Source organism: Hyla sarda, chromosome 11 (assembly GCF_029499605.1).
Source record: "Hyla sarda isolate aHylSar1 chromosome 11, aHylSar1.hap1, whole genome shotgun sequence".
Lineage (NCBI taxonomy): Eukaryota > Metazoa > Chordata > Amphibia > Anura > Hylidae > Hyla > Hyla sarda.
Window position 1 is genome coordinate 36,476,636 of NC_079199.1, and position 23,747 is coordinate 36,500,382.

Sequence of the window (23,747 nt, forward strand, 5' to 3'; positions counted from 1 at the left end):
ACTGTATATATAATGTGAGGGGTGGACTCACTTATGGGAGATACTGTATATATAATGTGAGGGGTGGACTCACTTATGGGAGATACTGTATATATAATGAGAGGGGTGGAATCACTTATGGGAGATACTGTATATATAATGTGAGGGGTGGACTCACTTATGGGAGATACTGTATATAATGTGAGGGGTGGACTCACTTATGGGAGATACTGTATATATAATGTGAGGGGTGGACTCACTTATGGGAGATACTATATATATAATGTGAGGGGTGGACTCTCTTATGGGAGATACTGTATATATAATGTGAGGGGTGGACTCTCTTATGGGAGATACTGTATATATAATGTGAGGGGTGGACTCACTTATGGGAGATACTTTATATAATGTGAGGGGTGGACTCTCTTATAGGAGATACTGTATATATAATGTGAGGGGGGGCTCACTTATGGGAGATACTGTATATAATGTGAGGGGTGGACTCACTTATGGGAGATACTGTATATAATGAGAGGGGTGGACTCACTTATGGGATATACTGTATATAATGTGAGGGGTGGACTCACTTATGGGAGATACTGTATATAATGTGAGGGGGGACTCACTTATGGGATATACTGTATATATAATGTGAGGGGTGGACTCACTTATGGGAGATACTGTATATATAGTGTGAGGGGTGGACTCACTTATGGGAGATACTGTATATATAGTGTGAGGGGTGGACTCACTTATGGGAGATACTGTATATATAATGTGAGGGGTGGACTCACTTATGGGAGATACTGTATATATATAATGTGAGGGGTGGACTCACTTATGGGAGATACTGTATATATAATGTGAGGGGTGGACTCTCTTATAGGAGATACTGTATATATAATGTGAGGGGTGGACTCACTTATGGGAGATACTGTATATATAATGTGAGGGGAGGACTCACTTATGGGAGATATTGTATATAATGTGAGGGGTGGACTCACTTATGGGAGATACTGTATATATAATGTGAGGGGTGGACTCACTTATGGGAGATACTGTATATATAATGTGACAGGTGGAGTCACTTATGGGAGATACTGTATATATAATGTGAGGGGTGGACTCACTTATGGGATATACTGTATATATAATGTGAGGGGTGGACTCACTTATGGGAGATACTGTATATATAATGTGTGGGGTGGACGCCCTTATGGGAGATACTGTATATATAATGTGAGGGGTGGACTCACTTATGGGAGATACTGTATATATAATGTGAGGGGGGACTCACTTATGGGAGATACTGTATATAATGTGAGGGGTGGACTTACTTATGGGAGATACTGTATATAATTTGAGGGGTGGACTCACTTATGGGATATACTGTATATATAATGTGAGGGGTGGACTCACTTATGGGAGATACTGTATATAATGTGAGGGTGGAGTCACTTATGGGATATACTGTATATATAATGTGAGGTGTGGACTCACTTATGGGATATACTGTATATAATGTGAGGGGTGGACTCACTTATGGGATATACTGTATATTATGTGAGGGGTGGATTCACTTATGGGAGATCCTGTATATATAATGTGAGGGGTGGAGTCACTTATGGGATATACTGTATATAATGTGAGGGGTGGAGTCACTTATGGGATATACTGTATATATAATGTGAGGTGTGGACTCACTTATGGGATATACTGTATATAATGTGAGGGGTGGACTCACTTATGGGATATACTGTATATTATGTGAGGGGTGGAGTCACTTATGGGAGATCCTGTATATATAATGTGAGGGGTGGAGTCACTTATGGGATATACTGTATATAATGTGAGGGGTGGAGTCACTTATGGGAGATACTGTATATATAATGTGAGGAGTGGACTCACTTATGGGAGATACTGTATATATAATGTGAGGGGTGGACTCACTTATGGGAGATACTGTATATATAATGTGAGGGGTGGACTCACTTATGGGAGATACTGTATATATAATGTGAGGGGTGGAGTCACTTATGGGAGATACTGTATATAATGTGAGGGGTGGAGTCACTTATGGGATATACTGTATATAATGTGAGGGGTGGACTCACTTATGGGAGATACTGTATATAATGTGAGGGGTGGACTCACTTATGGGAGATACTGTATATAATGTGAGGGGTGGACTCACTTATGGGAGATACTGTATATATAATGTGAGGGGTGGACTCAATTATGGGAGATACTGTATATAATGTGAGGGGTGGACTCACTTATGGGAGATACTGTATATAATGTGAGGAGTGGACTCACTTATGGGATATACTGTATATAATGTGAGGGGTGGAGTCACTTATGGGAGATACTGTATATATAATGTGAGGGGTGGAGTCACTTATGGGAGATACTGTATATAATGTGAGGGGTGGACTCACTTATGGGAGATACTGTATATAATGTGAGGGGTGGACTCACTTATGGGAGATACTGTATATATAATGTGAGGGGTGGACTCACTTATGGGAGATACTGTATATATAATGTGAGGGGTGGAGTCACTTATGGGAGATACTGTATATATAGTGTGAGGGGTGGAGTCACTTATGGGAGATACTGTATATAATGTGAGGGGTGGACTCACTTATGGGAGATACTGTATATAATGTGAGGGGTGGACTCACTTATGGGAGATACTGTATATAATGTGAGGGGTGGACTCTCTTATGGGATATACTGTATATATTATGTGAGGGGTGGACTCACTTATGGGATATACTGTATATATAATGTGAGGGGTGGACACACTTATGGGAGATACTGTATATATAGTGTGAGGGGTGGACTCACTTATGGGAGATACTGTATATATAATGTGAGGGGTGGACTCACTTATGGGATATACTGTCTATAATGTGAGGGGTGGACTCACTTATGGGAGATACTGTATATATAATGTGAGGGGTGGAGTCACTTATGGGAGATACTGTATATAATGTGAGGGGTGGACTCACTTATGGGAGATACTGTATATAATGTGAGGAGTGGACTCACTTATGGAAGATACTGTATATAATGTGAGGGGTGGACTCACTTATGGGATATACTGTATATAATGTGAGGGGTGGACTCACTTATGGGAGATACTGTATATAATGTGAGGGGTGCACTCACTTATGGGATATACTGTATATATAATGTGAGGGGTGGACTCACTTATGGGAGATACTGTATATAATGTGAGGGGTGGACTCACTTATGGGAGATACTGTATATATAATGTGAGGGGTGGACTCACTTATGGGAGATACTGTATATATAATGTGAGGGGTGGACTCACTTATGGGAGATACTGTATATAATGTGAGGGGTGGACTCACTTATGGGAGATACTGTATATAATGTGAGGGGTGGACTCACTTATGGGATATACTGTATATATAATGTGAGGGGTGGACTCACTTATGGGAGATACTGTATATAATGTGAGGGGTGGAGTCACTTATGGGAAATACTGTATATATAATGTGAGGGGTGGACTCACTTATGGGATATACTGTATATATAATGTGAGGGGTGGACTCACTTATGGGAGATACTGTATATATAATGTGAGGGGTGGACTCACTTATGGGAGATACTGTATATATAATGTGACGGTGGACTCTCTTATGGGAGATACTGTATATATAATGAGAGGGGTGGACTCACTTATGGGAGATACTGTATATAATGTGAGGGGTGGACTCTCTTATGGGATATACTGTATATATAATGTAAGGGGTGGACTCACTTATGGGAGATACTGTATATAATGTGAGGGGTGGACTCACTTATGGGATATATTGTATATATAATGTGAGGGTGGACTCACTTATGGGAGATACTGTATATATAATGTGAGGGGTGGACTCACTTATGGGAGATATTGTATATATAATGTGAGGGGTGGACTCACTTATGGGATATACTGTATATATAATGTGAGGGGTGGACTCACTTATGGGAGATACTGTATATATAATGTGAGGGGTGGACTCTCTTATGGGAGATACTGTATATATAATGTGAGGGGTGGAGTCACTTATGGGATATACTGTATATATATATAATGTGAGGGGTGGACTCACTTATGGGAGATACTGTATATATAATGTGAGGGGTGGAGTCACTTATTGGAGATACTGTATATAATGTGAGGGGTGGACTCACTTATGGGAGATACTGTATATATAGTGTGAGGGGTGGACTCACTTATGGGAGATATATATATATATATATATATATATAATGTGAGGGGTGGACTCACTTATGTGAGATCCTGTATATATAATGTGAGGGTTGGAGTCACTTATGGGATATACTGTATATATATATATATATATATAATGTGAGGGGTGGACTCACTTATGTGAGATCCTGTATATATAATGTGAGGGGTGGAGTCACTTATGGGAGATACTGTATATAATGTGAGGGGTGGACTCACTTATGGGAGATACTGTATATAATGTGAGGGGTGGACTCACTTATGGGAGATACTGTATATATAATGTGAGGGGTGGACTCACTTATGGGAGATACTGTATATATAATGTGAGGGGTGGACTCACTTATGAGATATACTGTATATATAATGTGAGGGGTGGACTCACTTATGGGATATACTGTATATATAATGTGAGGGGTGGAGTTACTTATGGGAGATACTGTATATATAATGTGAGGGGTGGACTCACTTATGGGAGATACTGTATATATAATGTGAGGGGTGGATTCACTTATGGGAGATACTGTATATATAATGTGAGGGGTGGAGTCACTTATGGGATATACTGTATATATAATGTGAGGGGTGGATTCACTTATGGGAGATACTGTATATATAATGTGAGGGGTGGACTCACTTATGGGAGATATTGTATATATAATGTGAGGGGTGGACTCACTTATGGGAGATACTGTATATATAATGTGAGGGGTGGACTCACTTATGGGAGATACTGTATATATAATGTGAGGGGTGGACTCACTTATGGGAGATACTGTATATAATGTGAGGGGTGGAATCACTTATGTGAGATACTGTATATATAATGTGAGGGGTGGACTCACTTATGGGATATACTGTATATAATGTGAGGGGTGGACTCAGTTATGGGAGATACTGTATATATAATGTGAGGGGTGGACTCACTTATGGGAGATACTGTATATATAATGTGAGGGGTGGACTCACTTATGGGAGATACTGTATATATAATGTGAGGGGTGGACTCACTTATGGGAGATACTGTATATAATGTGAGGGGTGGAATCACTTATGGGATATACTGTATATATAATGTGAGGGGTGGACTCACTTATGGGAGATACTGTATATAATGTGAGGGGTGGACTCACTTATGGGATATACTGTATATATAATGTGAGGGGTGGAGTCACTTATGGGAGATACTGTATATAATGTGAGGGGTGGACTCACTTATGGGAGATACTGTATATAATGTGAGGGGTGGACTCACTTATGGGATATACTGTATATATAATGTGAGGGGTGGAATCACTTATGGGATATACTGTATATATAATGTGAGGGGTGGACTCACTTATGGGATATACTGTATATAATGTGAGGGGTGGACTCACTTATGGGATATACTGTATATATAATGTGCGGGGTGGAATCACTTATGGGAGATACTGTATATATAATGTGAGGGGTGGACTCACTTATGGGATATACTGTATATATAATGTGAGGGGTGGAATCACTTATGGGATATACTGTATATAATGTGAGGGGTGGACTCACTTATGGGATATACTGTATATATAATGTGAGGGGTGGAATCACTTATGGGATATACTGTATATATAATGTGAGGGGTGGACTCACTTATGGGATATACTGTATATATAATGTGAGGGGTGGAGTCACTTATGGGAGATACTGTATATAATGTGAGGGGTGGACTCACTTATGGGAGATACTGTATATATAATGTGAGGGGTGGACTCACTTATGGGAGATACTGTATATAATAATGTGAGGAGTGGAGTCACTTATGGGAGATACTGTATATAATGTGAGGGGTGGAGTCACTTATGGGAGATACTGTATATAACGTGAGGGGTGGACTCACTTATGGGATATACTGTATATATAATGTGAGGGGTGGACTCACTTATGGGAGATACTGTATATAATAATGTGAGGGGTGGAGTCACTTATAGGAGATACTGTATATATAATGTGAGGGGTGGAGTCACTTATGGGATATACTGTATATATAATGTGAGGGGTGGACTCACTTATGGGATATACTGTATATATAATGTGAGGGGTGGACTCACTTATGGGAGATACTGTATATATAATGTGAAGGGTGGACTCACTTATGGGAGATACTGTATATAATGTGAGGGGTGGACTCACTTATGGGAGATACTGTATATATAATGTGAAGGGTGGACTCACTTATGGGAGATACTGTATATAATGTGAGGGGTGGACTCACTTATGGGATATACTGTATATAATGTGAGGGGTGGAGTCACTTATGGGAGATACTGTATATAATGTGAGGGGTGGAGTCACTTATGGGAGATATTGTATATATAATGTGAGGGGTGGAGTCACTTATAGGAGATACTGTATATATAATGTGAGGGGTGGAGTCACTTATAGGAGATACTGTATATATAATGTGAGGGGTGGAGTCACTTATGGGATATACTGTATATATAATGTGAGGGGTGGACTCACTTATGGGAGATACTGTATATATAATGTGAAGGGTGGACTCACTTATGGGAGATACTGTATATAATGTGAGGGGTGGACTCACTTATGGGAGATACTGTATATATAATGTGAAGGGTGGACTCACTTATGGGAGATACTGTATATAATGTGAGGGGTGGACTCACTTATGGGATATACTGTATATAATGTGAGGGGTGGAGTCACTTATGGGAGATACTGTATATAATGTGAGGGGTGGTCTCACTTATGGGAGATACTGTATATATAATGTGAGGGGTGGACTCACTTATGGGATATACTGTATATATAATGTGAGGGGTGGACTCACTTATGGGATATACTGTATATATAATGTGAGGGGTGGACTCTCTTATAGGAGATATTGTATATAATGTGAGGGGTGGACTCTCTTATGGGATATACTGTATATATAATGTGAGGGGTGGACTCACTTATAGGAGATATTGTATATAATGTGACGGTGGACTCTCTTATAGGATATACTGTATTTATCATATCCATCTATGGAACGCTTTGCCACATGATTTTGTGATTTCTGAATCAATAAACAAGTTCAAGGGAGCCTGAATGTTTTTCTGGAAAAAATATAATATTACAGGTTAAGAATACTAAATTTATGGGGATAGAACGGTGATCCAGGGATTATTTTTGATGCAATATTGACACGCACACCTATAGTACAGTAATGGTTTGGAATATTGCAGAACATGTTTTCCCCGGCTGAGAGACAAAGAAATGACACTGGCATAATAGGACTTTCTTCTTACAAACAGGTACCCACAGAATGGATTCCTGTCACTATATTTTCCACCACCCAACACAGACTCCCTACTTGGCGCACCAACCTTTCCATATCAGATGGTTATTTTTGCCTCGCTCTACTGTAATGACTTTGTGCCGTGAGCCATATTTGTGCAGCACAGATGGCCTTGGCAGGTTTTATACACTCGAGGGAATAAAATTACATGAATTAAAGAGACACAATCTCCAAGGGCGAAAATCACACATAGAAAACAAGCTCTAATCATACGACAAGGAAAGATACATAACATGCTGTCCTTTATTAAACCATTACATAAAATGACATCTATCTGCCCAAATGTGACCTTGTTCTGTGAGATTTGAGAGACTTACAATATATCCAGCGTAATCCTCATTTTCCACAAAGGAATCGTGAAGCCATATAAACTCCTCGTGTTGTCTAACCACAGAAAACTCATTCTGCTTGAAGTTTGGTAGTGAACTCTGTCAATATAAAAATTAGAAATGTGAAAAATATCTCTTTCTATCCTTACGGTTGGGGAATTTAAGGGTTCTTGGTATTTTATGTGAATTATTGTGGGGAATTTATCAAACAATTTAGATGGCTTTATTCACAGGAAAGGTCACAGGCTGGTTCCGTGCGACTTTTCCTGCGACATTTCATTTCCACTGTTTACTTTTTCTGGCCATGAAGTGATCTGATTTAGGGTACGTTCCCACACGGCGTATTTGCTGCGTATTTGCTGCTGCGTATTTTATTTTCCCTGTTGAAGTCAATGGGTAGGAAAATACGCAGCACCAAATACGCAGCAAATACGCAGCAAAATACGCCATGTGGGAATGCACCCTTAGATCACTTTGAGCAGTGGTCACTAATTTATTAAAAGTCGTCCACATCAAATATAGAAGAAATCACAGGGCAATTCCACCCTGCCCTATATCACTCCATACGACAATTGTATTAAAGGTCCGTGCGACTTTTAATACACGGCTCGCCACTGCTCTGCGACATTCAATCAGAGCGGTTGAGCGGGCATCCATCAACGTTTCTGCGTCATTTGATAAATTTGGAGCACGGAAATTTCACGCAAATTTTATTCATCTAAAGTGAACAAAAAAACAAAGTTAACTTTTGATAAATGCCCCTCATTGTCCTTTATTTGTAATAAGTAACTGAAAAATGTAAAAAATAAAATATTAAAAAAAATTATAAAATAAAAACTATTTAAAGTGTCCCATTCATTTGCTAAATTTTGACATGTTGTCCAGATATGTCAAAAGTCTAGATCGCACCAGGACTCAGTCCTTAGACCTGCACTCTACTCACTTATTCACTGCATTAGAGTCTATGATTAAGAAGTTGGGTTTGAGTGACAGCCGTGGAGCGAGATGCGTGCACGTTGTGAGCCCCGATGCGATCTGAACTTTTTAACCACTAACAATAACTTCCGATGAGACCTGTTAGCACTGGTGCTCATAAGTAAATACTTGTATGTCTCATAGAACCAATGCTGTAGTGCATTTTTATTTTATTTGTTAAGATCAGCATGGTGCAGAGTTATGTTATCCCTTTTGGCAATGAATAAATAAACTGACATTTTAAAAGGGGGTACTCCACTGGCCAGCGCTCAGAAGTAAATGTTCTGAATGCTGTTTTCGAGCTGCGGGGGTCAGCCACGCCCCTTGCGACGTCACGGTCATGCCCCCTCAATGCAAGTCTATGGGAGGGGGCGTGGCCGCACAGCACACTACCACTGCACGGGAAGACAGCTTTATCTAAATACCTTCATCCCTAGGGTTTAACAGTGTAAGAAAATAAAGGAATAAACTGACAAGGAAAATGGTAACACCCAGTTGTCAATATAGGCAGACATTTCCAGAAGGAATAACAGAAGAATGATAAAAACAGTTCTAAGAATCTACAAGGTAAGGAGACGGGGGTGAGGGTACAAACCTGTAATAAAATCATAAATAACCATTGATCACCTGTTAAATCCTCTGCCAATCCAGCACCAACAGCCCAGTGGTCCCTGCCAGTCTTTTGCTTACTTCACTGCTGCCATGACATCACGTACACCCACATGATCTCTGTAACCAGTCATTAGTCTCTGCAGTCTTGACATACAACCAAGAATCACCAATGAGGACAGTGATTGGCTACTGTGGTCATGTGACTGTATTGCTTTAAATTGCTTCTGAAAAAAATATACAGAAACCCACAGGGACCACCAGTGTCAGTGAAAGAGCAGCCGGGGATATAAAGGGATTTTCTGGGACTTTTTCTTACTGATTGTCTATCCTTAGGCTACAAATACAGACAAGGAGAACGCTCCTAGTGTGATAACGTATTGTAAAGAGGAGATGGAAAACAAGCAAAAATGCTCACCGAGTATAGTTGCACTGCGACCAAGTACAACTATGGTGAAAGCGTGGGGTAACCCTTCAACGGGCGAAGATCGGCAGCTGCTCCTGGCAACACAGGTGAAGCACTTAGATGGATCCCTCCAAGGAATAGCCCAGGATAAAAGCAGCGCCCAAGACTTCAAAAGGTAAAAATGGTTTATTTACCCGGCATGCAACGCGTTTCGCTGGACAACCAGCTTCATCAGGCATGTCAAGGACATGCCTGATGAAGCTGGTTGTCCAGCGAAACGCGTTGCATGCCAGGTAAAAAAATTATTTTTACCTTTGAAGTCTTGTGCGCTGCTTTTATCCTGGGCTATTCCTTGGAGGGATCCATCTGAGTACTTATCCTTAGGCTAGGCCATCAATATTGGATACTGGTAGGGATGACACCTGATACCCCTGATTAACTGTTTTGCCAGAGACATGGCACCCACATATACAGTAATAGCTGGAGACATCTCTGTGAATTGAGTAGTAGTTGTTCACTGCACCTGACATGAATGTCAGTAATTTCGTAAACCACTATGTATGGAGCTGTCCTCTTCCTCCTCTTTTCACAGTAAATGCGGGTGTCACTGATATGACGATAAAAAAAGTTACACAAAACCCGAGAAATAGTTCTATACCTGAAGGGTTTAAAACTAGGGATTGGAGTCATGTCCATTCCTGGCCCGCATTATACCTTCCCAGTGAACATCCACTGTACATGTGCAGTAAACATTCCTAAAGGGTTAATATGGTTTTTAAATTCTATAATGTAGGGTGGGGTAAAGAAGAAAGGCATGTTAATCATCTTATATGCTGATTCAGATTTGAAGAACACATGACTTCTTATCAGAGAAGCTTTTAGCCAGAGGCTTTCATGGTTAGCGCCCACAGCGTGTCAATGTTCCATGAATACAAGCAAACAAGTCAACAAACAGTCCAGTATAAAATAAGCTACAAATAAAAAGTCAGCAGGCATAGTGAGGTGCAGCCTAGCATGCTCTTCGTAACCACCTCCACTTTGGTCAGGACAGGAGGACCCTGATCTTCCTATATGAACTCACAATTCTCGTATATAGAGTATATAATAAGGTTATTCCTTTTTTATTTATTTATTTATTTTTTTTTAAATTGGATATCCATGTTCAGCGAGGACATTTATAAGAAGTCCATAAACAGTTTAATCTAATTTAAAGGGGTACTCCGCCCCTAGACATCTTATCCCTATCCAAAGCAGTGATTCCCAACCGGGGTGCCGCGGGATTTTGCCGTGAATTTCCAATTTTTTATTTTTAACTTCCCGCCCCAGCCTGCGCGCCTGTGACCTACCTGCGGCGCAGTAAGCCGAAAATGGTGCCCTGCTGAAGATGGTAGATGCCATGGAACTGCAAGCTGTGCCCCGTGCCGGCTTGCTTAAGGCACTGTACCCTTTCCACGCCTCTGTTACCCCCCCTGTTATTCATGTCCACCCTCCTGACATTCATGTCCACCTTGTCCACCCCCCTCCTGTCCATCCGTCACCCATGTTCACCTCCCCTGCCCACCCCCCAGTCTACCCTGTCACCCATGTCCACTACCCTATTCACCCCTATGTCACTTTGTCACCCCTCTTTTACCCCCTTGTCCCCCTATCACCCCTGTTCACCCCCCCCCCCATCTCCCAATTCCCCCCCCCCCCCCCCCCGTCATCCATGTCCACCTTGGCCACCCCTCTGTCACCCCTGTCCACCCCTCTGCCACCCATGTACACTTCTTCTACACCCATCTGTCACCCCTGATGCCTCTCCGTCACCCATGTACACTCCTCTACACCCCTCTGCCACCCATGTACACTTCTACACCCATCTGTCACCCATGTGCACACCTCTACACCCCTGTTACCCATGTACACTCCTCTACACCCCTCTGTCACCCATGTACACTCTCCTACACCCCCGTCACTCATGTACACTCTTCTACACCCCTCTGATTAGAGAAGACGTCATTTGTGAGTTGCTGTCTAAAGCAGCACTTTGATCTACATGCCCACAGACAAATAGATGTTGCGCATTTTGTGTATTCCAGCGCTTTTCCTTTTTTTTAAAATTTGCTCGTCAACCTTGATTGGGGTGCCCCGCGGAAAAAAAAAATTCAGGAGGGGTGCCCCAAGCCGAAAAAGGTTGGGAAACACTGGTTTAGAGCATTGAGTGCAGCACCGGAGGCTCGTGACGTCATGGGCACGCCCCCTCAATGCAAGTCTATGGAAGAGATTAGCATTGAGGGGGCATGGCCGTGATGTCACGAGTGGGGCATGACCGTGCTGTCATGAGCCTCCGCCCTGTATTGCCAGTCATCCGGCAAGGAGCGAATGTCTGGGGTGCCACAGCAGAGATCGTGGGGGTCCCCAGCAGAGGGACTCAAGGGATAAGATGTCTAGGGGTGAAGTACTCCTTTAAATATACATGGCCGGCTATGGCTATACAGAACTTGTATCAATTGGTAAGAAGGAATCTCAAAAAATCTGGAAATAGCAGGTTTTTATTTAGTAGCTCATGAACAGCACCCACCTTTGTATGCACAGTGAATTTTACTTTGTCTCTCTCGCTTAATGCATCAGATATATCAACTTGCAGAGTGGCGTCAGGCTGCAGATCTACATTAATGGCCCGTGGCTTTAAGAGAAAAGGGAAGCATATCATTAGAAAGCATGCAACAAGTGGCTTACAATCAAAACAGCTTAGAGTCAATATACAGGAATCTCCTAGCAGATTCCAGTGAATGAATGTTCCCCATCCAGTGAACAGACACTTCAAAAATATAAGACAAATGTGACTATATAAAACTAAAGCGTACCTGTCATAGTGCAAAAAAATAAAAATGTTAGCTAATCACAATCATGTACATATCATTTTTGTGTCTAGGACCTATATATCCCTAACAAATAGCATTTATATGTTGCTCACTTGCTTTGTGTTCTTGCCTTCTGGAGGGGGCGTGTCCATCTCTCTCCCTCACTGTGAATGACTCATCTGGTAGCAGCCTAGCAGTATGCAAATCACTGCACTCTGTAGCCATTTGTTCTCTGGGCAGTCTGCAAATCACTGCACAGTAGTTTTTATGCATACATTTTCTATCTGTTCCTAGTAAAGCTGGATGCTAATCAACACAGCTGTCACTATGTGTGCCATTCAGCTTTCACAGACTCCTGAATGTCTGACCAGCTTCTTTGTATTTCAGGAGTCAGAGAAAGCTTTGGCTGTTTAAGCATGCTGGGAATTGTAGTTTTGCATTGCAAGAGCTGGAGCTTCAGTGTTTATAAAGCACTGTGTTAGGCTGCTTTCACCCATTAATAAATGTCCATTAAAATGTAATGTTAACGGACATTTAATAACGGGTGAGTTAATGGATGCTAACTGCTGAATAATGTCTGTCCAAATAACGGGCATATTCATCCGTTAAGACCCGTTATAACATCCGTCATGTAAGGACGTTTTAACACCTCTGCCTACAGACTCCCACAGCCAGGACTACTACTACTCCCATCATGGAACAGACTTGTTTCCATGATGGAAGCAGTAGTTCCATGGCTGCGGGAGTCTGCTGGTAGCTGGGGAGGTTACATTAGTGTTTGTACTACTACCCCCATCATGGAACAGAGTCTGTTCCATGATGGCGGGGGGGTGGGGGGGTTGTTGTAGTACAGGTGCTGAGGGATTGATTGCACCGGGTCTCACTTCTGACACCCGATCCGATCAGAAGTTATTAAGCAGAGGAGCGGGCCGCATGCTCCACAACCCTGCGATGTACACAATGCATTTTTTACTTTCATTTTTAAATTCCCCGCCGGGAGCTCTGAATGGCCGGTACTGATGAGCCATTGAGGGATCGCAGTGGGGTTTTTAAAATGGACAATGTGAGGGGACATATATATATATTTATTTATATATTGAAAGTGTTGTGGTGGTGGGGGGGGCATAGAGCGCCATATATCTAGCCCCCCGCCAGTGCATTTATATGTGTACATCTATACCCCGCGGCAGCGCATAATGTGACCCCGCTGGCACATGCAAATGCGCCGGTGGGGGTCACATTAGGCGCTGTTGGGGGGGTATAGATATATACTTATAAATGCGCTGGCGGGGGTCATTTTTTATTAATGCGCTGGCGGGGTCATATTTTTATTAATGCGCTGGCGGGGTATATATTTTTATAAATGCGCCAGCGGGAGGCATATTATAAATGTGCTGGGGGGCTAGATATATAGCGCTCTAAGCACCCCCTGCAGCGCTATATATCTTGCCCCCCCACAACACTTTTAATATACATATGTCCCCTCACATTGTCCATTTTAAAAAACCAGCGGGAGCCCTGATTGGCTCCTCAGTACCGGTCATTCAGGGCTCCCAGCGGGGAATTTAAAAATGAGAGTAAAAAATACATTGTGTACAGCGCAGGGTTGCGGACCATGCCGCCCGCTCCCCTGCTTAATAACTTCTGATCGCATTGGGTGTCACAAGTGAGACCAGGTGCAATCAATCCCTCAGCCCCTGTACTACATCCCCCATCATGGAACAGACTCTGTTCCATGATGGGGGTAGTAGTACAAACACTAATGTAACCTCCCCAGCCACAGGCAGACTCCCGCAGTGGGGAATTACTACTCCCATCATGGAAACAAGTCTGTTCCATGATGGTAGTAGTAGTAGTCCCTCAGCACTGCAGGAGTCTGCAGATGTCAACAAGTAATAATGGATATTATAAAACAGGGTGCAAACGGATGACATAAAGGCTTCAATGTTAAAAATAAAGTCTGTTAATGTACCAGTTTCTTGTTACGGAAAGGTAGTGCATGTCCCGTTATTTCTCCATTAGTCATGACGGGCTATAATGGGTGAGAACGGGTAAATGAAAAAACCCATTGACCTGAATGGGGTTAACGGGCGTTAATTATTTTTCAAACGTACGTTTATTAACGGGTGAACTTCATAGTGTGAAAGCAGCCTTAGAGCAGTGTTGCCTTCAGCTGTTGCAAAACTACAACTCCCAGCATGCCCACACATCCTTTGTCTGTAGTTATGCCAGAGCTGGAGGCACACAGCTGGAGAAGACACAGCTCTAAAACAGAGTTTTACAAAGATTCTACCCCCAGCTGTTGCAAAACTACAACGCCCATCATGGGAGTTGTAGTTTAGGAACAGCTGAAGGCTGTAGTGGTGCAATGGTGATCTCCTATACTGGATACCAACACACTTTACGGCCGGTATGTACACAAACCACACATACAGAGTAGTCTGTCTGCTTAAAGACAGATAACCAATAGTGGTTGCTATTTTCATTTTGGATTTTTTAGTAAAATGTAAATTTTTTTAAATAAATGTATATTTAAAAAAGTCATCTTACCAGTAGTACTAGAAAATCTAAACAGTTTTTCATAATGACAGCGCCTCTTTAAGCAGTTTATAAGTGACTGGTAGCCAGTCACAGAGAATTAGACATGGTGCCTCCAGTCATGCTCCACACATGCTACTCACATCCAGACTGTCTTGATTGACAGCACGAGTGCAGGATGATGCCCTCTGATTGGCAGAGGAGTGCACAGAGATCAAGACTGGAGCCGCTGCGTCCATTCCCCCATGACTGTATACTGGACACTTATATACGGCGTGCGTTATTCAAAGTAATTTTTCTGCTGTCCGCAGCATCAGATAAAAATGAGGAGAAAAGTGTCAGAAGGCTGAACTCCTTGACCCATCAGATCCTCTAGTCAGTGTGTGAGGCAACAGGGACCCGAAAGGTTCTTTTCAAGGGTAAATTCACATTAGGCAAAATTGTTGCAGAAATGTCCGCATGCAACACTTCCATTTTGGCTACAGAAAACCATAAACATACCACCAAAACAAACCCAGTTCTGATAAATGTAACTTAGGCTGGGTTCACACCACGTTTTTGCAATACAGTTTTTTTTTCAGGTTTTTGATAAAAAAACGGATTCCTCAAAACCTGACTAAACTGTAACAAAACGTGTATACAAAGTTTTATCTGTATACGGTTGAAAACCGTATACGGTTTGAAAAGTGATGTCCGGTTGCATCCGTTTTTTAAGAAACTTTTCACTCCATTATGAATAAAGTTTCACTTGTTTGATTGAAATTCCAAGAAAAAAAAAACTGTGCAAAGTCAAAAACCGTATGGTAAAAACTGGATGGAACCGTACGCACATACAGTTCTGTACGGTTCCCATTGACTCCCATGTTAAAAAAAAAAAAACGTATACGGGTCTATACGGTTTTTCACCTGGACAAAAAAAACGTGGTAGGCCACGGTTTTCTGTCCAGAAAAAAAAAAGTTAAAAACCGTGTGGTGACAACCGGAGACAACCGTATGCAATATGGTGCATACGGTTTTGAATGGAAAGTCTATGGGCACGGATTTCTGTACAGTTGCATACGTTTGTTTTTTTTTTTAAACCGTATCCAAAAACCGTATAGAAAATCGTGGTGTGAACCCACCCTAACTTTTAGTTACAAACATTTTTGCAACCAATCTTCCATATGTGAATTCACCCTAACACGAGTAGCCAATCTGAGTGTTATTTTCATATCATACATATAGCTGTGCGCTGCTGTAAAATATGCAAAATATAAGACACAGGACCCCCATTGTCATGATTGGTGGGGGTCCCAGAGGTTGGACCCCACAGATCTGACACTTATTTGAGGGAAATCTCCTTTTATTTGTCATTGATATTATAATATACTTTGTATTCATTTACTCCCCCAAAAGTTAATAACCTAATGTCCCTCATTCTATAACTGTAAGGAATTTTCAATCTTTGGAACGTAATAGATGACAACTTAAAGATGGCATTCTAAAAGGATAATAATTAACTGCAAATACCAAGAAAACAAGCAAAATAAGCAGCACATAGGAGAACACTAACATCTTTTACTTCTTGATATTTTTGTTCCTAATTTGTATAAGACAAAAGCCGGTGTCCCTTTTAACCCCTTAAGGACGGGGGTTTTTCCGTTTTTGCATTTTCGTTTTTTGCTCCTTGCCTTTAAAAAATCATAACTCTTTCAATTTTGCACCTAAATATCCATATGAGGGCCTATTTTTTGCGCCACCAATTCTACTTTGTAATGATGTCAGTCATTTTGCCCAAAAATCTACGGTGAAACGGAAAAAAAAATCGTGCGACAAAATTGAAAAAAAAACGCCATTTTGAAACTTTCGGGGGCTTCCGTTTCTATGTAGTACATTTTTCGGTAAAAATGACACCTGATTTTTATTCTGTAGGTCCATACGATTAAAATGATATCCTACTTGTATTGGTTTGATTTTGTCGGACTTCTGGAAAAAATTATAACTACATGCAGGAAAATTTATACGTTTAAAATTGTCATCTTCTGACCCCTATAACTTTTCTATTTTTCCGTGTATGGGGCGGTATGAGGGCTCATTTTTTTGCGCCGTGATCTGAAGTTTTTAACGGTACCATTTTTGCATTGATAGGACTTATTGATCGCTTTTTATTCATTTTTAAATTATATAAAAAGTGACCAAAAATGCACTATTTTGGACTTTGGAATTTTTTTGCGCGCATGCCATTGACCGAGCGGTTTAATTAATGATATATTTTTATAATTCGGACATTTCCGCACGCGGTGATACCATATATGTTTATTTTTATTTTCATTTACACTGTTTTTTTTTATTGGAAAAGGGGGGTGATTCAAACTTTTAATAGGGGAGGAGTTAAATGATCTTTTTTCACTTTTTTTTTTTGCAGTGTTATAGGTCCCATAGGGACCTATAACACTGCACACACTGATCATTGTTATCCCATAGGGACCTATAACACTGCACACACTGATCTTCATCATTGATCACTGGTTTCTCATAAGAAACCAGTGATCGATGATTCTGCCGCATGACTGCTCAGGCCTGGATCTCAGGCACTGAGCAGTCATTCGGCGATCGGACAGCGAGGAGGCAGGTAGGGGCCCTCCCGCTGTCCTGTCAGCCGTTCGGGATGCCGCGATTAGCCGCGGCTATCCCGAACAGCCCGACTGAGCTAGCCGGCCACTTTCGGTTTCGCTTTTAGCCGCGAGGGTTAATAGCTCGCGGCGCTGCGCGCTATTAGAGGTGGGTCCCGGCTTCACTATGACGCCGGGCCCGCCGTGATATGACGCGGGGTTACTGTGTAACCCCATGTTATATCAGGAGAGCAGGACCAAGGACGTACCGGTACGTCCTTGGTCCTTAAGGGGTTAAAGGGTACCTCTCATCAAAAAAACTTTTGATATATTATAGATTAATGTATGCAGAATAACTTTACAATTGCATGTTATTAAGACCTCTACTTCACTGGCATCCGCGCTCTTCGTCGCAGCCATCACGTCGCTACACACGCCGCTCCTATTGGATGACGGGACGGCGTGCGCAGCGACGTGATGACGACGATGGAGAGCGCCGACGATGCAGAGGATCCCGAAGAGGAGGCGCCAGAGCCCCGAGGACAGGTAAGTGATCGTCAGCAGACCACACGGGGCACCGTAAACGGCTATCCGGTGGCAGCTGAAGCAGTCTGCGCTGCCGGATAGCCGTTTATGCGATGGCCCCGACATACAAAAGCATCGTATGTTGATGCTGCCTCTGAGAGGCCATCGCATGTTGAAATTATCGTATGTCGGGGCCATCGTAGGTCGAGGGGTCACTGTACTCATACATATGCAACATGACAGAAACCCATTCATTGTGTATCAGCTCATGATGCCAATATCCAAGAGATCAATAAAATAATGCAGTCCGCAGCAGTACTAATACCATAAGTGCTGTAATAGTACCACGTTCACATCTATAATGCTGCAAATTACATCAACGATGGATACAATGGAAACCCAACTGATCCCATATACTTAAAGGAGAACTCCAGTGAAAGTAAACTTTTCCCCTATCCACAGGATAGGGGATAAGTAGCTGATCACGGGGAGTCTGAGCGCTGGTACCCCCGCGATTTCCAAGGAGGGACACTGGCTTTTGCCATGTCTGAGCATGACATCTCAAAAATTTTGACATGGCACGCCATCCATGAGAGCGCCGATGATTCCCGAGTGCTGCATTAGGGTCTTTTCTGCGCTCTGATAGAAATGTATGGCGCACGTGCCGTCTAGGTCCTAGCACTTGTAACCCCCCCCCCCCCCGCGATCAGCTACTTATCCCCTATCCATGGATAGGGGATACGTTTATTTTTACCGGATATCCCCTTTAAGAGGGTCTGTCATGTCATGGATCTGGCACTGCTAAAATTTTAATTTTTCTCTTTCATGGGTCATTTTTCATAGCACCACTGTAAACTGAAGGCAGAATTTAAAGGGGTCCTCCATTTGAAACATCTTATCCCCTATTGGTTTATCCATTTGAAACATCTTATCCCCTAGATGTTTCCAGCCGAGTACCCCTTTAAAGTGTTACTGTTAAAACTTTTTACATGTCATGCTCAGTACCAAGGCCCACAGCAATCTCTCTCTCTATTTCTATCTATATAGCAGGGTGAAGCACATGGCAGTGCACTTTACTCCTTGGCTTGGTGCTCAATCCCTGACTTTGCAGATGACCCCTCCAATGAACGCAGAACTGGGGAATGGCACGTGCTGCTGTGCACTTCACCAGTCTATATGTCGAGAGTGTGAGGTTCCCAGCACTGACACCATAACCAATCAAGGCTTTTCACAGGTCTGCTTGACACTTCAAAAGTTTATATATTTTAAAGAGAGTCCATCCGACTTTAAAGGGAGTCCATCAGCAGTTATATACACACACAGTTATGGCCGTAAGTGTTGGTACCCTTGAAAGTTTTCTAGAAAATGAAGTATTTCTCACAGAAAAGGATTGCAGTAACACATGTTTTGCTATACACATGTTTATTCCCTTTGTGTGTATTGGAACTAAACCAAAAAAGGAGGAAAAAAAAGCAAATTGGACATAATGTCACCAAACTCCAAAAATGGGCTGGACAATATTATTGGCACCCTTTCAGAAGGGAGCTTCACTCAGCACCATAACACCTGTGGCCGCAACTACTGCGCATGCAGAAAGAAGGGGTTTAGATACAGAGTCGAGCTCCATCCTGCAGCAGAGGAAGCACAGCACAGGGGAGGAGGGGTTACTATGAATATGCTGGTGTATCCTGATTCCCCCCGCGGGCACACGGTCCTTCATGGTGGAGGACATGTTAAATGTTAGCTGCGGTTAATCACTTATAGGCTGCCAACAGGCAACCCAAAAAGACCCTATCTTCCCATATACTAAAATAATATTGTTAAAAGTGCAATCTTTATTAGTTTGTATCCGCACATATAAGATTAAAATGTACAAGTGCCGTATTGTCCTGTTAATAATCGTGTATCCTGACCAGTCTAATGAAACGTATACAGTCTAAACAATGCAGGGTGCCTGCAGATACACCCGCATTAACAGACTTGGGACACAGGCACTTGACTAAAAATCAGTGTGAAACGGCCCCCCGCGACATGTTTCACAACCGAAGTAGCTATGTCAAGAGTAAAATGGGCACAATACGCCGTGCAGGAGGTTTTAAAACCTCCCCTCATGATGTCACAGGAAGTAATCATGTTCATGTGAGGTGGTATTGTCCAATAGGTTTTCAATATTATTGATCAGCGGCTCCACTGGCCAATGAAAGGTTCCAGAGTCTGTCCACCAATCATTTTCCTGTTTCCCCCTGTCCAATCTAAATGTCCAATTGATGATTGACATTTTATTTCACCAATGAACCTGTCTGGGGCCAGTGGTTACGTGATGCGCTGTTAACACCTGCGCAAACACATTGACTTTATCGGCTCACTATCGGTAAGTATTTTCTTTTTGCGCATGCGCCACCATCTGACAGCCTTTCTTCAACTTCTGGTTGCGCATCAGCAATGTGCAGTGGAGATGCGCAAACACTTAGAACCTGTGTTCAAAGTGTTGCGCATTGTTCAATCTACCAGGACCTAAACAGAATAGCGGATGCCAATGTTAGCCGCAAGCGCAGGACTGACAGCGGGAGGATACATGCTCCATCCTCCAGCTTTCATCTTGTCCACCGCAAGCGCAATCCCCCATGAAGCTTTGGCTCTCACAGCAAGAGACATCCTCTTGCTGTGGTAGCCGAAGTCGTACTGCAACACCCCCCCAGCCCCCACAGTAACCAATGGTGGGAGGCCGGTGAATGTGATGGGGCTGTGATGCTCAAGCATAGAAAAGTGCTGAGTCACCCAATCACATTCTATGGCAAAACACATTCTACGGCACTACACCAGACAGACATCACCATGCACCGGGGGCATGGGAATATCCCTGTGTATCAAGCAGGATCATTAGCATATACAGAATAACGGGCATTACCGAAAAACAGAGGCATAAAGCTTCATCTGCTACAGGATAGAGCTCCCCTCTGCGTCTAGTCTCCTCTCTTCTGCATGTACAAAAGTCGAGGTGGCAAAGGCAATATGATGCAGAGTGGAGCTCCATTCTGCAGCAGAGGCGCTTCAGTCCATGGGCACCAAGCTGCTTCATTAGCATATACAGAATATTGGAGATTACCAAAGAACAGAGACAAGGAGCAAAGGACTGGTAAGTATCAGCATCATCCGCACTACAAGCCTGTACCCACATTAGCTTGGGTAATACCAATGACAGATTTGGTTTAACTAGAACTCATGGGGCCCAATGAGATGAACAATTCTTGCTAGAAGTAGATAGAAGGCGCTCACTGTGTCTGTGATGTGCGGATCTTTATTCCTTTAAGTGCATAAAATACAGCGGACCAGGTAGGACGCCACGGAACAGAACTGTAGTAACAGCGACCGTTTCACATCAATGGATGCTTCATCAGACTAACAGAACCACCTGTGTGAGGGAGGATACGAAGCTCTCGACTCAAGTGACTTCAGGTGGGGTGTACAAAAATGCAAAACATTAAAAACAAACATAAAAACCAAAGGTCTGTTGCAAGTTTTTCTTTAAATGAACATACTTAAATCAAGCCTGTCATTTAGACCAAGATTTCCTAGGGTTTTAGTTTCTAGAATCCAACTGGCTTCTTGTTTTAATAAACACTTGCGTTTATCTATCCCTTCCTAGTGATGCACCCTTTCAATGCCGAGGAACTTATGACATTTGTGGTTACCTCCGCGTATTTCCTGTATGTGGGAAATTAATCTTGGGGCACCTTTGCCCGTTTTCAGGGAATACACATGCTCATACAAATGGGTGTTCAGGGATCGGATTGTGCATCCAATGTAAAAACATCCACATGGACACACGATCGCATACACCAGCCATTTAGTGCGGCAGCATATGCAATCGCGTGTCTCAATCTGAACACCACCCAAGCTGTAATGATTTCCGATCTGCATAAAGTCGCACCAACTACAGTTACCACATTTAAAATTGCCTTTTGGTGTTCCACTGTTTAACCAGTTAGACTGTTTTTACATGTCTCCTATAGCGTGACATTTCATACAGGAAATCATGGGTTTGGAATGACTTATGCTTTTAGATCTGTGTCATTTTGGATTATGTACCAATATTTATGAATGACGTTTTTGATCTTATCCGCCATTGGGCTGAAGGTAAAAGCACTTTTCACTCTGCTGTTCAACAGGATTCTGGTTTGTGCGTTTCCTCCGCAACAATGTCCTGCGGTTCATGCTTTCAGCTTTAGTCAGGGCTTGGTGTAAAGTCTCCGGTGGGTAACCGCGGCTTGAGAATCTTTTATATAGCTCACTCGTCATTGTCATTGATGCGCTGGAGATGCAGGAATTGTCCGTACGGGTCTGCGCTTTTCATATGTCTTGGATGGTAGCTTTGGTAGTGAAGTAATGAGTTCCTTGTGGTTGGTTTTCGAAAACTGTTTATATGCACCTGACCATCTTTATTCAACAATTGCGCATCCAAAAACTCCATCTGTGAGCCAATAACCACCGAAGTGAAACGGAGTTATCAGGCTTGACTCGCAGAGTGTAGCGAGGTATCGACACCGTGCGAGTCAAGCCGGACAACTCCAGCTCCCTGCATTAGCAGGCATGCATTATTAGCCCGGAATATTCAGCTAACCGAGGATTAATAACGTCCCGATCCCGCTGAATATTGGACAATTCTTTAAATGTGACCATTAGGGACAGTATAGTTTTTCTCCTTACAGGAATGACTCTCTATTAAACCGCATTTCATGTAAACCTGATATAGGGTTAGCCATTTGTTTACAGGTCCTGGTCACAATTTTTGTTGCGTGTCAATATACCTTGTAAATGTGGAGTTTTTGCACTATATTAACAATCCTTGCTATATATAAAATCTGCAGGCATTGTGGGAACATTTTATAGGCTCATACTTCTGCTACATTACAGTTGTATTTTTGGAATACATCATTATATGTGTAAAATCGGTCTTGACATTGTTTAAGCAGCTACCCACTGATGAAACCAACACTGACCCACCTGTTGGTAGAAACGCGTTGGTGGTTAATTTAATCTTTTCACCCAGAGTGGCGAAGTACCAACCAGGCACCTGGTGTGAGGCTCTTCTGGGCTGGCTGGGCCCTGCAAAACCCAGTGTGCGCCGTGTTTTCTGAAAATCTCAGACCGAACTTGTGGTGTGATATTAGTATACACTTGGACACTGTGTCCTGTTTTGGATTTTTTATTTGTCCATAATAAAAGTTAGGTTTTAGCACATATCCCCAGCACTTACCTTTTTAAAGGGGTTCTCCAGTGCTTAAACATCTTATCCCCTATCCAAAGGATAGGGGATAAGATGCCTGATCGCGGGAGTCCTG

The 23,747-nt window shown here is 42.4% G+C and overlaps 1 protein-coding gene across 2 annotated transcripts in view; it reads right to left on the minus strand.

Moving 5' to 3' along the window:
* Window positions 1–23,747, minus strand: part of SNX6 (sorting nexin 6) — a 67,465-nt gene that overhangs the window by 40,527 nt on the left and 3,191 nt on the right. For both annotated transcript variants that reach the window (XM_056545814.1, XM_056545815.1), the window contains exons 3-4: window positions 12,469–12,573; window positions 7,904–8,014 (exon numbers count right to left, since the gene is read on the minus strand). In XM_056545814.1, the coding sequence (XP_056401789.1) occupies window positions 7,904–8,014; window positions 12,469–12,573 (216 nt within the window). The remainder of the gene's footprint in view (window positions 1–7,903; window positions 8,015–12,468; window positions 12,574–23,747) is intronic.